This window comes from Perca flavescens, chromosome 22 (assembly GCF_004354835.1).
Source record: "Perca flavescens isolate YP-PL-M2 chromosome 22, PFLA_1.0, whole genome shotgun sequence".
In the NCBI taxonomy this organism is placed as follows: domain Eukaryota; kingdom Metazoa; phylum Chordata; class Actinopteri; order Perciformes; family Percidae; genus Perca; species Perca flavescens.
In genome coordinates, this window is record NC_041352.1 from 16,611,166 (window position 1) to 16,624,877 (window position 13,712).

General features: G+C 39.6%; 1 protein-coding gene across 2 annotated transcripts in view; it reads left to right on the forward strand.

Moving 5' to 3' along the window:
* The first annotated feature begins 520 nt into the window (after positions 1–520).
* Positions 521–13,712, forward strand: part of LOC114549439 (sodium/hydrogen exchanger 9) — a 68,824-nt gene continuing 55,632 nt past the window's right edge. Inside the window, exons 1-5 of one of the 2 annotated variants that reach the window (XM_028569743.1) lie at positions 521–714; positions 1,449–1,648; positions 7,416–7,493; positions 7,692–7,768; positions 12,018–12,133. In XM_028569743.1, coding sequence (XP_028425544.1) covers positions 576–714; positions 1,449–1,648; positions 7,416–7,493; positions 7,692–7,768; positions 12,018–12,133 — 610 coding nt within the window. In that variant the 5' untranslated portion in view covers positions 521–575. The remainder of the gene's footprint in view (positions 715–1,448; positions 1,649–7,415; positions 7,494–7,691; positions 7,769–12,017; positions 12,134–13,712) is intronic. The other variant, XM_028569744.1, reaches the window with a different exon arrangement.

Sequence of the window (13,712 nt, forward strand, 5' to 3'; positions counted from 1 at the left end):
GAAGGGACAGAGAGTGGAGATTCACGTCCTCGTGCATTAGTTTGCATTCACTGCCATCTATTGGAAAATTACAGGCTGACACCCAAAGTATGATGCATTTAAGTACTTTGGGAAATATATAGCTACATTATCCAGTGTCAGTTGTTGTTACCAACAACTGGCTAACATGCTACAATTCGGCATTCTAAAACAATGGTTAAACGTCCAGTTATGATGTTGTAACATAGACTATGTTTCATTGCTCTTGCATTTTATTTGCAGCATGCCTGCAGCACACATTTGTTGCATTGCACTGGAGCAAAACTGCTTTGTATCTCATTGATTATGTAAAATAAACTAATGGTCACCAAAATATCTCAATTATGCCCATAGACAGTATATATAGTAGATATATATAGATATAGATAGATATATAGATAGTATGCCCCACGCGTAAAAGAGAAAATAGAGATGTCCCAGTAACTGTAAAGGTAGCACGGGCGCTCGAGCGCTGCTGATGCGGATGTGCGGATGTTGCTGCTGCTGATGTGAAGTACAACCAACAGTTTCCGAAAAGTTTGACCTCGGCTTTGAAGATGTCGGGCAAACAAGACAAAAGTGCAAAGTTGGGACTCGTAGCAATTGGCTTGACACTTGTAACCATTCTCAGTGTGTGGAAGTTAAAACGGTTTAAATACAGACTTATAAATGAAACTGGAGGTGCAATGTTTTATGGTAAGTAGACTTAGCAAAAGCCAATTTAGAGTATAACGTTAGAGTAGGCTACGGAAACCGTTTTTTAACACTTCCTGAACTCACATTTGTTTAAGTAATATATCAGAATGTTACTCAAATATATCCAATTTTGGTCACAATTTGTCGAATTTGGGACTTTAGTAGGAATGTAGTGGCCACATCATCTAATTTTGCTTTATTCGTATTTAAGATTTATCTTTACGATGGAAATTCATAATTAACAACAACCACTATCAATGTGATGCACGTTAGTTTACATTGTTCGCAGCCAAAACAGATTAAGGATATTTTTAAAGATATGATACATAATTGACTTTTGTATAGTGGGTTATTTTTTGGCTTTATGGTGATACATGGCATAGGACTCACCTTTTATGTAGGCTATCATCAGGGTACAATAGTTGTCAGGTAGCTCCAGATACCATAAACTATTAAGGGCTCAGCAGCAAGCAGTAGCACTCATGCAATATTTAAAAGTTTGCACTATAGAAACATGTAATATAAATTGTTTTCCTATGTCTGGAACATGTGTGACCTTATTGTCTGCTTCTTGTCTTTTAATCTTCTATGGGACTGTTATAATAAGTTATGTTGTAGTTGTTTGCGTTATACTGTTGTAGCTGCATAATGATTTATTTACTTCTGGAATATTTTTGTAATATCTTTTGACAGTTTTCATTCCAGCAACTTTGTCTTTCTTTACTCTTCTGAAGGCATGCTTGTGGGTTTAACAGTGAGATGCTTGTCATTTGACCGGGGAGGTCATGTGGACGATATGGAAACTGTGTGCATTTGTGGTGGTCTTAACAGCACTCCTCACATCTTGACGGTCAACATCACATCACACATTCACTGTTTTAGACATGTTGGGAAAGTCAGCCAACAATGCCCACCGATCTCAACCACTCATACGGTAACTATGTCAATTTGATTTGACCTGCACTTCAAATACATGTTACAAAGGTGAATTATTAACATGGATAGGGGCTGCAGGTTGTGACACAACATAGCCTTTAATGGAAAGTGAAACAACCTGTCTTAATAAAACATTTGCTTTAAAAAGGTCCATATCAATATTGCAGTGTGCAAACAATGCCCCGTATAGGATGCTTTTTTTCCCCAACTGATTTTTTAATATTTCATTGATTACACCGATATTTTGTCCCTTGTGTATGCTGGGTGTTTACAACAACAGTCTCCTCAAATGGTGCTTAGTTATTGGTTTTCCTCTAAATTACTTGCATGGTCTGTTTGTTGTTAGGGAAGCAAGATACTGGTGCTACAGAGAGAAATAGAGCAACAGAGCTATTTAACCTACATGAAGGATTTATTAAGGAAAAGATAGGGGAGATTACATTTTTAGGTGTGTGGTGTGGACAAAGGGAAATTAGAAGACCGCTAAACACAGAAACCAATACACAGACTAGATACACAGACTTTAGAGTAGATAAAACAACAGAAATGGTCTGATAAATGAACACAAAAGGCTTTTCTGTATACTTACATTTTTTCTTAAAAGTATGTTCCTGCTCAACTGCAAAGATAAACTGTAAATACAATTAGAAAAGCAAATGTATTTATTGTTTAAATGTGGGTTCCTCTCTAGACATTTTGTGTGTTTAAATGCATAATTCCCATTATGAGATACTCTTAAAGTAATATTGGTGTTGCTCTGCAGTGCAGGTAACATGTGAGATTGAGTTATGTAATTTCAACAGGCACTGAAGCTTTTTCCTCTTAGATAGAGATGGCCTTCACAACCTGTTACACAGCACACGGTAATGGATGGAAATATCTACCATCTGTTATAAAGTGAGAGGAACTGTAATACTGTGAACAAAAATTCCAAATCACAAAATGCTGTGCATACTGTGTATCAACGAGTTTTCTTAATGTAATAGAGATGCACTGTTGCTTGTGATTTGATGCTGAAAGTTTAATTAGCAAGTTTATGAACCTTGTAGACTCAAACAGAGGTTTGGTCAGGACAATTTTTGAATTGTAATTTCATTTTCACAATTAAGAGATCTAACATCATTTTGTTTCTGTTGGAAGTATACAATTTAACCTCTTTGCTAACATATCTTACACTTATACATAATATAAAATAATAAAATATACTCTACCGTATATAGTATATTGGTATGTTAATGTTGTGAAAACTATACTTGTTTCTAAAATAATAAACATGCAGTCAAAAAATGTGTTCACAGCAAAATATTTTATATACTTATTATCACTTTTATTCAGGATGGAGCTTATATTTTTTAAATGCTGAAGGTATCATTTAAAATCTACATACAAAGATTGTAAAACACTTTCATCAAAGTACAGTATACTTGTTATTTTCTGTCACTGAGGTGCAACAGGAATAATGTTCGACCTGGACCTTAAAGGAACACGCCGACTTATTGGGAATTTAGCTTATTCACCGTAACCCCCAGAGTAAGACTAGTCGATACATACCCTTCTCATCTCCGTGCGTGCTGTAATGCTGCCTGACGGTTCCAGCATTAGCTTAGCCTAGCATAGATCCTGCAGATGGCTGGTTCCAACTAGCCTACTGCTCTGAATTGTGACAAAAGTAACAAAATAACGCCAACATGTTCCTATTTACATGTTGTGATTTGTATAGTCACAGCGTGTACAAAAAACAACGTAACATGAGACACAGCCATCTTCTAACAGCAAACAAACCGGGAACTATATTCTCAGACAGGCTTGCTGCGAGCATATCACTCCGCCCAAGTACTATATTCTTCCGCCTGAGAATATAGTTCCCGGTTTGTTTACAGTTAGAAGACGGCTGTGTCTCATGTTACGTTGTTTTTTGTACATGCTGTCACTCTATAAATCACAACATGTAAATAGGAACATGTTGGCGTTATTTTGTCACTTATTCGGAGCAGTAGGATTACTGGAACCATTACCTGCATGTTCTGTGATTGGCTGATGCCGCTGGAGCCGTCAGACAGCATTACAGCACGCACAGTGATGAGAAGTGTATGTATCGACTTGGGGGTTACGGTGAATAAGCTAAATTCACAATAAGTCGGCGTGTTCCTTTAAGACAGAGTTCTGCAAACTAATCCCTGCAATTATTTGTTAAAAAGGAATTAGTCAAAGGCTCTAATATCACGGCTAAGTAGAAGAGCCTAAGCCTTGACATGGGCCCTTTGATTGTCGTTATTATTGTTACTGTTTTTTGGCTCGCTTTCATATTTCTAGCAGTGCCATCAGGGAGATTTGTCATATCAAAGTAACCAACCAATGAGCCAGGGATTCAGCCACACAATGGCGAACAAGCATGAGAAAATGTGGAATGAGCATATTTGAAAATGTATTTCTTAATCTCAGAGCGATATTTCAACCCGAGAGAAAGGGAGAAAGTGAACCATGAACCTTGCAAATCATCCAGGCCAAGTGTAACTCTTCGCTAATGGCTTGGACTCTTTGGCCCCTTTGAATGCTTGGATCTCATTAGCAATCCAGCAGAGGCTACCACAAAGGCCATTACATCGGTTGGACCATTCTGTGTAGCGTTCGTGCCATTAAGCCTGATACATATGGGGACCCTAGCAGGGGGACATAAGAATTTCATTGCATTACTGAGTCCATTATGTGCCACTGGGGAGTAAAGCATTAAAGTTTGTGGTCTGATTAAATTTAGTGCTGCTAAGCTGAAGAGGCAATTAGTGTATACAACACACCTCCATCCTCAACTCTGTGGTGCAGGTGGCCCTTAGAATAAAACCACTAGCATATGCATAATTTATTGATTACAATGTCTGTATTAGTCTCTGTTATGCCATTTTGTATTGGTCACGCACAGCCTGCAGTAATGAAAAAATACATGTACAGTGGGGGAAATAAGTATTTGACCCCTTGCTGATTTTGCAGGTTTGCCCACTTACAAAGAATGCAAAAATCTACAATTTTTATCATATGTACATTCTAACAGTGAAAGACAGAATCCCAAAGAAAATTCCAGAAAATCACATCATATGAATTTATTAAAATTGATAACCATCTGATGAAAAACAAGTATTTGACCCCTGGACAAACACCATGTTAATATTTTGTAGAAAAGCCATTATTGGCCAGCACAGATGTCAAACGGTTTTTATAGTTGGTGACAAGGTTTATGCACATTTCGGCAGGGATGTTGGCCCACTCCTCCCTGCAGACAGCCTCCAAATCATTCAGGTTCCGAGGTTGTCGCCTGGCAACTCAAATTTTAAGCTCCCTCCAAAGATTTTCAATCGGATTCAGGTCTGGAGACTGGCTAGGCCACTCCAGAACCTTGATGTGCTTCTTCTTCAGCCACTCTTTTGTTGCTTTGGCAGTGTGCTTAGGGTCGTTGTCGTGCTGAAACACCCATCCTCGACCCATCTTCAGCTCTCTCACTGAGGGAAGGAGATCTCGGTCCAGAATTCCACGATACATGGCCCCGTCCATCCCCCTCAATACGATAGAGTTGTCCCGTCCCCTTGGCTGAAAAGCACCCCCAAAGCATGATGTTGCCACCACCATGCTTGACGGTGGGGATGGTGTTCTTTGGGTTGTACTCTGTGTTCTTTGCCCTCCAAACACGACGAGTTGAGTTGAGGCCAAAAAGTTCTATTTTGGTCTCATCTGACCACATCACCTTCTTCCAGGCCTCTTCTGAGTCGTCCAGGTGGTGAATGGCGAACTTCATGCGGGCCTGTACATGTTTCTTCTTGAGCAGGGGGACCTTGCGTGCGCGCTGCAGGATTTCAATCCATGACGGCGTAGTGTGTTACCAACCGTTTCTTTTGTAACTGTGGTCCCAGCTGCCTTCAGTTGATTCATCAGTTCCCCCCTTGTGGTTTTGGGATGATTCCTCACCGTTCGCATGATCAGTGACACCCTACGAGGCAAGATCTTGTGTGGAGGCCTAGATCGAGGGAGGTTGGCGGTGGTGTGGTGCTTCTTCGATTTCCTGATAACTGCACCGACAGTTGATCTTTTCTCTCCAAGTTGCTTTCCGATTCTCTTGTAGCCCATCCCAGCCTTGTGCAGATCAACAATCTTGTCCCTGATGTCCGAGAAAGCTCTTTGGTCTTGCCCATGGTAGTGATGTTGGATGCTGGTTGTTTGGGTGTTCACAGGTGTCTTTTATACAGGTAACGAGGTGAGGCAGGTATATTTGATGTAGATAATTGGTTCGGATTGGGGCTGTGTCTTAAAGAAAGACTAACTGGCTTGTAGGAGCCAGAATACTTGCTGTTTGTCCAGGGGGTCAAATACTTGTTTTTCCTCATCAGATGGTTATCAATTTTAATAAATTCATATGATGTGATTTTCTGGAATTTTCTTTGGGATTCTGTCTTTCACTGTTAGAATGTACATATGATTAAAATTGTAGATTTTTGCATTCTTTGTAAGTGGGCAAACCTGCAAAATCAGCAAGGGGTCAAATACTTATTTCCCCCACTGTATATTGTGCTGCATGTGTAATTGCAGCCGCAAAAAAAGAATTTTATATTGAGCCGGGTGATAGTAGCAGAAAGATAAGAGCAATTTGCAGCTCTGGCAACCATTTCGTGTGTGAATTACTGAGAAAGCAGCGTGGCTCTTCCAACTCTACAGGGATCTTTCCAGCATCAAAAATACTAATTAAAAAACATGTAATCTTCCATAAATCCATAAATGTAGGAAGTAGGACATTTACAGAAGCAGACCTATTTTCAGACCAAATATTCATGCCATTTAGGTTGCTTCAACCTTTTGTCTGTTTTAAAAAAATAGCTAAATCTCAAAAGTGCTGTGACCACAGCCCTAGTACAGCAAGCATCATCACCACATCTCTGAAATTTAATTAAACTAGTTTAATTTTGAGCAGTGTAACCTTGTGGGATGTAGGAATCGGGGAAAAGGTACAATTATTTTGATCTGAATTGAATATTACTGCTGTTTGATCCTCAGAATGTACCCACAATAGACATAAAAAAGATTCAAGGATGTAGGACATGAAAGGGTACGTTTCTCAGGAGCTTGTATTGCGTCATATTGACTGGAATGAGAAACAGACAACGAACGTGCACGGTATGTTAAGAAAATGCCTTGCACTCTGGTTACTGTTTGTGCTGAAGGTAATGTAGGCTGATCTGCAGCTTGAATTTAGTTCCATGTAAATCCACACAGTCATTTTATTATAGGCCACCGAGGTGATATACAGTGACCAGTGACCTTAATGAAGGTTCAAAGTGCATGTTACAACATGTTAACACGCAACTATCGTGTTTTTTAAGTTACAAAGTGATGATCTTTGTATCTAGACAGTTGGAGCGTACTTTTTGGCAGCTAACTTTGCTCAGTGGTACCTATAATGCTTCCAACTTCAATGTTCATGGGTGGGAACAATACAAAATATATAAGCCTGGAGTGTCACATTTTTTTCTATTAAATATATGCAATAGTTTTTTTTTTTTATAGAAAGAGAGGACGAATAAGGTTGTCATGGTACCTGGAGACTATTCTGACATTGGGATTGAAAAAGAAAAAAGAACTGCTGCCTGTCTGCCAAAACAGAGCTGCTGAAGTGAACGATGTGTGTGTAATATCTGTCCGTCAGTCAGTCACATTCAGTAAACGGAGTCCTCTCGCTCCCCACGGAGCCCTGTCAGTCACCAACACAACAGCTCTGTCTTTTACAGGAGACCTTTGATCCTGAGGTCCTTTTCAATCTATTCCTGCCACCCATCATCTTCCATGGAGCTTACACCCTTAATCAGGTGAGACTGCTGTCCTGATACGCCTCGATGTAGGGGAAAAATACATTATGAAAGGACTGTTCCTTTTGCGTGGACGCTCCATCGGTTTAAAAAAAGCAATGCCATATAGTGTATGCTGCTGTTTGTTACATGGAATCTAAGTAAATGACCTGTTTGTTTGATTTTACTAATTGGTCTTCATTTTGATTTCTGTTCTAGAAACGATTCATTGAGAATCTTGGATCCGTTCTGACCTTTGCATTTTTGGGAACCATAATCAGCTGTCTGACCATAGGGTAAGCATTTTTGTTTTGTTCACGCACACAACTGAACCCATCAAAAATACAATAACACAAACAAAGTTAAGGTGCACAGAAGCAAGAGAATAGCTGAGGTACTGGATAGTTTTTCCTCACCACTGTCGCACTGCTTGCTCTTGAGGGAATTACTGTAATTGTTGGGGCTTTGTAAATTATAGAGTGTGGTCTAGACCTACTCTATCTGTAAAGTGTCTAGAGATAACTCGTGTTATGATTTGATACTATAAATAAAATTGAATTGAATTGAATTGAATATCAGATAATGTTCTGAAAACAGGGGCTTTTCATAATCTAAGACAATTTACTGATAATAGCATAAACCTTTTTGGTTTGGTCCTATTTATTTATAAAATGCAACATATGAGACTTCGTCAGAGATAGAACAATAGTCCCGGATTTATTTCCATTGCTGTCCCTACACAGTTCTTCAACCAGATAACCAACCTGATTGGGATGGTCACAGACATTCAGTATCTGACATTTAAGAAATATTAGAAGCTAGAAACAAAAAATCTCAAAAATGTAATCACAGGAACAAACAATCAATAAAGATCTTTTGTATGATTACACTTTAGAGTCAGATTGAGCTGCATTTCATGTATGGAAGGTGCTATCAACATTAGTAGCATGCATTCTCTCTTAATTGTCATATACAGTACATATGTGTTCATGCTTTAATCATGATGATTTATAATTTTGCTTATTTTAAATAAATATGTTGCTCATTTTCATTCCAATGAAATCTGATTTTTAAAAAGGTAACCTCTGTATTGTGCTATTTGTATATGAATAATGCTGAGCTGCATAATATAGCAAGGCCCTGGAACTGAATGACATACAGTACATGAAATAGAGCCATCATTAAGGTTAATCAACGTGGCTTTTTCTACTACGATAAGTCAACATTTCTGCTATAAACAGTTCGGTAGTGTACATTACCAGCACACTTAAAAGGATCAAATAATCAAAACCTGCTTAGCATTAGTATGTAGTATGGAACTAGGTTGCTGTTCCAGCCTCACAAAGCTAGATGGCACCCTCAGACTTGAGAGGAAATCGAGCTCTTTGCAAACTAGCTGATGCACTAATTTGCTGCACACAAAGACGGCGTGAAACCTCCTAACTTCAGTTTTGTTCTTTTCTCCAGGATCCTCAGGGATCAGAAACAAATTTAACAGTCCTTGAATTTAAGAAAACCTTTCAAAGTATTAAATTATTATTATTTTTTTTTTCTTTCCTGACGTTTTGGAGGTGCAAGGTTTTTCCACTAAAAACAATACATGTTTTTTTCACCCACAGCAGTGGCTCAACGGCAACTTTATTAGGTACACCTGTACAATTGAATGCAATCCAATACAATGGTTCTGCCATAGAGTCCACTTTCACTCAATGATGCCTATAATGCTCAGGTTTTTGTCACTGTCATAGGGGTGTTAATTTAATTATATGTTTTACCATTGAGGTCAGAGTTAGTGATGGTGTACTTAGTTAGTACCGGACTGGACTGCAATATATTGAGAGGTGTTTCTAATATCCTGGCCCCCTTCACGTGTGTAAATGGGAAGACATTTCTTTTTTAAACACCTCTCAAAATGATTTTACGGAACATTGTGTGCTTTGTAAAAAGAGATGTTATGGCAGGGCAGCTATTTTATTGGATTGCATTAGATTGTACAGGCCCCTGAGTTTATCAGTTGCTTTCTTTTTTTTCCCTGTATATAAAATAAATAACATGCAATGTCAATATGTTTTCATATGCTGATACTCTTAAAGCTGCTACTGTGTTTAATAGTTACCTAGTGTGCTTGTTGTTATATTATTTCCACAGTATAATTTTATTGTTAACTGATTCACAATGTTTTATATTCATGGGAACGGTTCATGCCATCTAGATATTATAGCCTATGGGCTTCTCCAACCTGCTGTAAAAGATGTTGTCTTTCCTCGCTTCCCTTCCTTCTTCCATACAGTAGTTCTTACCCAGGAACACCCTTTTTGGGGGGGGTATTTCTGCCTTTAACGGATGGGAAAGCTGCAATATGAAAGGGGAGAAGGGGGGGAAGACACGTAGCAAATCGTCACAGGTCAGACTCAAACCCTTGACCTTCTGCGTCAAAGAATAAACCTCTACATATGTGCACCTGCTCTACCAACTGAGCTAACCCAGTCATCCTGAAATGTCCTTTTGACATACTCGCCGCAATTCCTCTGGGAAGCAGGGCACGGTTTGACATGTTGGGTCACGTGCACATTCTTTGATGCTAAGGCACCAGACCTGACCAATCATGTTGCTTGTTAGTGAGTTTACTTTATCCCTTGGGAAAATGAGTCAGATGGGAGTGAGGTAACCTTAATGACTCATCTTACAAGGAACATCAACTTCCTCTCTCCTACTGCCTCTGTATTGCTCGCACACGTACAAACACACACACACACACACACACACATACACACACACACACACACACACACACACACACACAGTCATAACAACCATTACTTCGAATCTCCCTTAAAGACACATGAATAAGACATTTTTGTTACTCGACCTGAGGGCAGTACTTTAAATCAGGGATGCACCGAATCCAGGCTTTGGATTTGGCCGAATATTGGGCTTTTTGACGGGGTTCGGTTTCTGCCGAACCTTTAGAATTTTTTTTTCCACCGAACCCTACACTTGCACTACGCTGGTCGATGTAATGACGCCGCCGTTCAATGCAGTAGGTTGTGAGAAAGTGAAAATGGAACTCGTGAGCAGAAAAAGTGTTGTTTGGCAGTACTTTCAGTAAAAAGAAGGCCATTCATGTCCAGCTACATGTTCAATTTGCAATGCCAATTTGTCTCGTGGTGGCAAGGACCCTAAACAATACACAACATTGCCGCTGTTAAAACATTTGCATATGAAACATCCGAAAGAATACGAGTTGGGCATGAAGGACTCTATAGACAGCAGCCAAAATGCAGCAACTTCAGGTAAATAAAATGAAAAATACACTGCTGTGGACGTTGTTTACTTCATTAATGTGTTTACTGCGTGAATGGACTGAGGATGGGAGTAGGATTCGGTATTCGGTTTCGGATTCGGCAGAATCTGAACCAGGGAATTCGGTATTCGTCCGAACCCCAAAAATCTGGATTCGGTGCATCTCTACTTTAAATCCCAGTCTTGGGGACAGGTCGTGTGCCGTCACCATGGTAACATAGTTATGCCAATGGACAGAAAGGTTCCCCAGATGACATGCTGGCATACTGATTATTATGTGATGCTTCACAGTAACATAATTAGTTCTTAACACACAGTAATCAAGAACTGGACTGCAGGGTTGAATGCAAAATTGACATGTTAGCAAGTTTTTGATCATAATGTAGTAATTCTTTTTTGGTAACACTTTATTTGAAGGGGTGTGCAGAAGACTGACATGACACCGTCATTATGAGTGGTCATTTTGAGTCATTTTGAGTGGTCATGACTGTTGTCATTAAGTATCATTTGGTAAATGTTGACACTTTTAATGCAAAGTTTGTATTTGCATGTTCATGACAAGTGTCATGTCATAATAATGATGTTGTCATGTCAGTCTTATGCACACCACTTCAAATAAAGTGTTACCTTATTTTTTATTTTTTTTTTGCAAGGTAGAGCATACAGTGGTGCATTCTGGGTTGGATTTTTTATTTTTTGTATTGCCAGGCCCCAGAGCTGATAAAAATACTGCTGTTTTATTTCTGTCACAGTGCCCTTCACAAACTCTCCTTATTGTTTTTTGTCTTTCGGGTGACTCTGTGCTCACACAAACACACATACTCATAATGCGGGAGAGTGTTTTTAATACTGTCCAAAAAGGATGCCGTGAAGATGGATTGGTGCTTAGATGAGGTGTCTAACAAGAGTATTTGTTTGTGTGTGTGTGTGTGTGTGTGTGTGTGTGTGTGTGTGTGTGTGTGTGTGTGTGTGTGTGTACTATGCAAGTGGGTGTAGATCCATACACGCACACAAAATAAATACTGTAAATTTAATGCTACCCAGCATAGTCACAGCTTTGTGTGTCCACTGCCTGCAAATGAGTCAATTCACCTGCTGGTAGCATCTGGCCCCATTACCCACACTACTCTGGGGGAAGCCCTGCTGCGGTTAGAGGGATGACTGATACTGTAGGCCTACTCTGGCTGGTGCTCCCTGGTGACCTCAATGTGTGTCCTTCTGTCTGTTTGTCCTCTATCACAGGGCCTGCGTCTACGGCTTCACCAGACTGATGGTCCTGTTGGGCCAAGCAGCAGATGGAGACTTCTTCTTCACTGATTGCCTCCTGTTTGGTGCCATTATTTCAGCCACTGACCCAGGTACAGTAGCAGGCCTTAAAAAGGAAATCATAGTATTACTTCTAGTGGCAACACTACTGGTTTTATACAGATATAAACTTATTGTGTAATTCTAGTCACATTTTATTGCTTTACAACACAAGCAAAAAAAGCCCAAAATAGTCTCAGGAATGTTTGGCACGTGCTCACAGTGAATGTGTGACAGACACATCACAGTAATCTGCCTTAGGTAAACACCTCCAAATGAGTTAAAGGAAAAAACACCTCGTCACCAAAAATATCAAAGACGCACAACATGCTTAAGATGTTTAAGCAACTGTAGATTTCTCATTTCTGCAGTTTCTGGGTTTTGATTAGGTACTGTGGATTCATGCATGTGATACATATGAGTTGACAAAAGGTCAAACCTGGCTTATGCTGCTCATCTCTGTACCCCTTTTTCCTATTGCACACATGCTATTGCCAGTTGTAAGTGTATGTTTGGGTGGAGGCTATACACATAAAAAGTAAGAATTAACATTGTTATGTTTCTTTACTTGGACATACACATGTATCCCTACCTTAGTGAAACACCCTTCTTGCTCTATGTATAGCCATCCTTTTCTTAGTCCACATAACTTTACACAGATAACAGAGATTGATAGCTAAGCCTAAATGCATGAACAAAGTCACAATGCCTCCTCAGTTGATAAAGATGCTTTGAATTCGGTGCACTTTTTTCTTAAGTGGAACCACAATATAATCTGTGTTCTTCAAGAGCAGTCAAGTGGGATGTCATAAGGCATGCTGCGACGCTGCAACAGTGGTAATGTTAATGTCCTCATTTGGTAATGAATTATTTATACCAATAAGTAGTTGATCTGGGTGAGTGTCAAAGAGGAGCTGAAGATAATGGCGCAGCTGTCACTCTGACTGAGGTTATTTTCCCATGCCTCGCTGTGCTCGTCCCTGCCGACCCGAGCGCCCGCGTCACTTAGATTAAAATCAAACCATAATGCATCGATGGCCCAAACACCAAGCCCCCTTGGCCTTCTCCATCTCGCGCTGTCCAAATATAGTGCCAGCTTTCTGTTTTTCCAAAAGGGAGCCATTAAAATGTCGCCGTCCATTTCTCTCCCTTGCACATTTGCATTCACAGGCCCAAAGCGCAAAACCCTCCAGAAATAGGCACTGACTTACTTTCACAATTTAGAATTTAGAATTTAGAATTTAGAATTTAGAATTTTAGAATTAGAATTTTTTTTCGTTGTCATAACCCTTGTGTGACAGCTCTCGGTTTGTGTCGATGACTGGTTGTGTAAGTGCTACGATGTCAAGTACTAACTGAAATGATGGAGATCTTGAGAACACTGAAAGTTATCACAGACTGGCAGCCAAGCTTTGAGTGAAATGGAAGCCCAATTTATTTTCCACTTTGCTTGCACTGGACTATGGACTATAACAGATTTATTTGATAGGCCAGATTCTCATTGCAGCTCAAATTAATCTATGAAAGCTTTCCCTGAAAGCAACAGATAGCCAGGAAAAGTATTCCAGCATATGGGGATGTTGCCATTGCTAGTAATACTTTTTTTTAATACATTTTGATTCTGATTAAAGG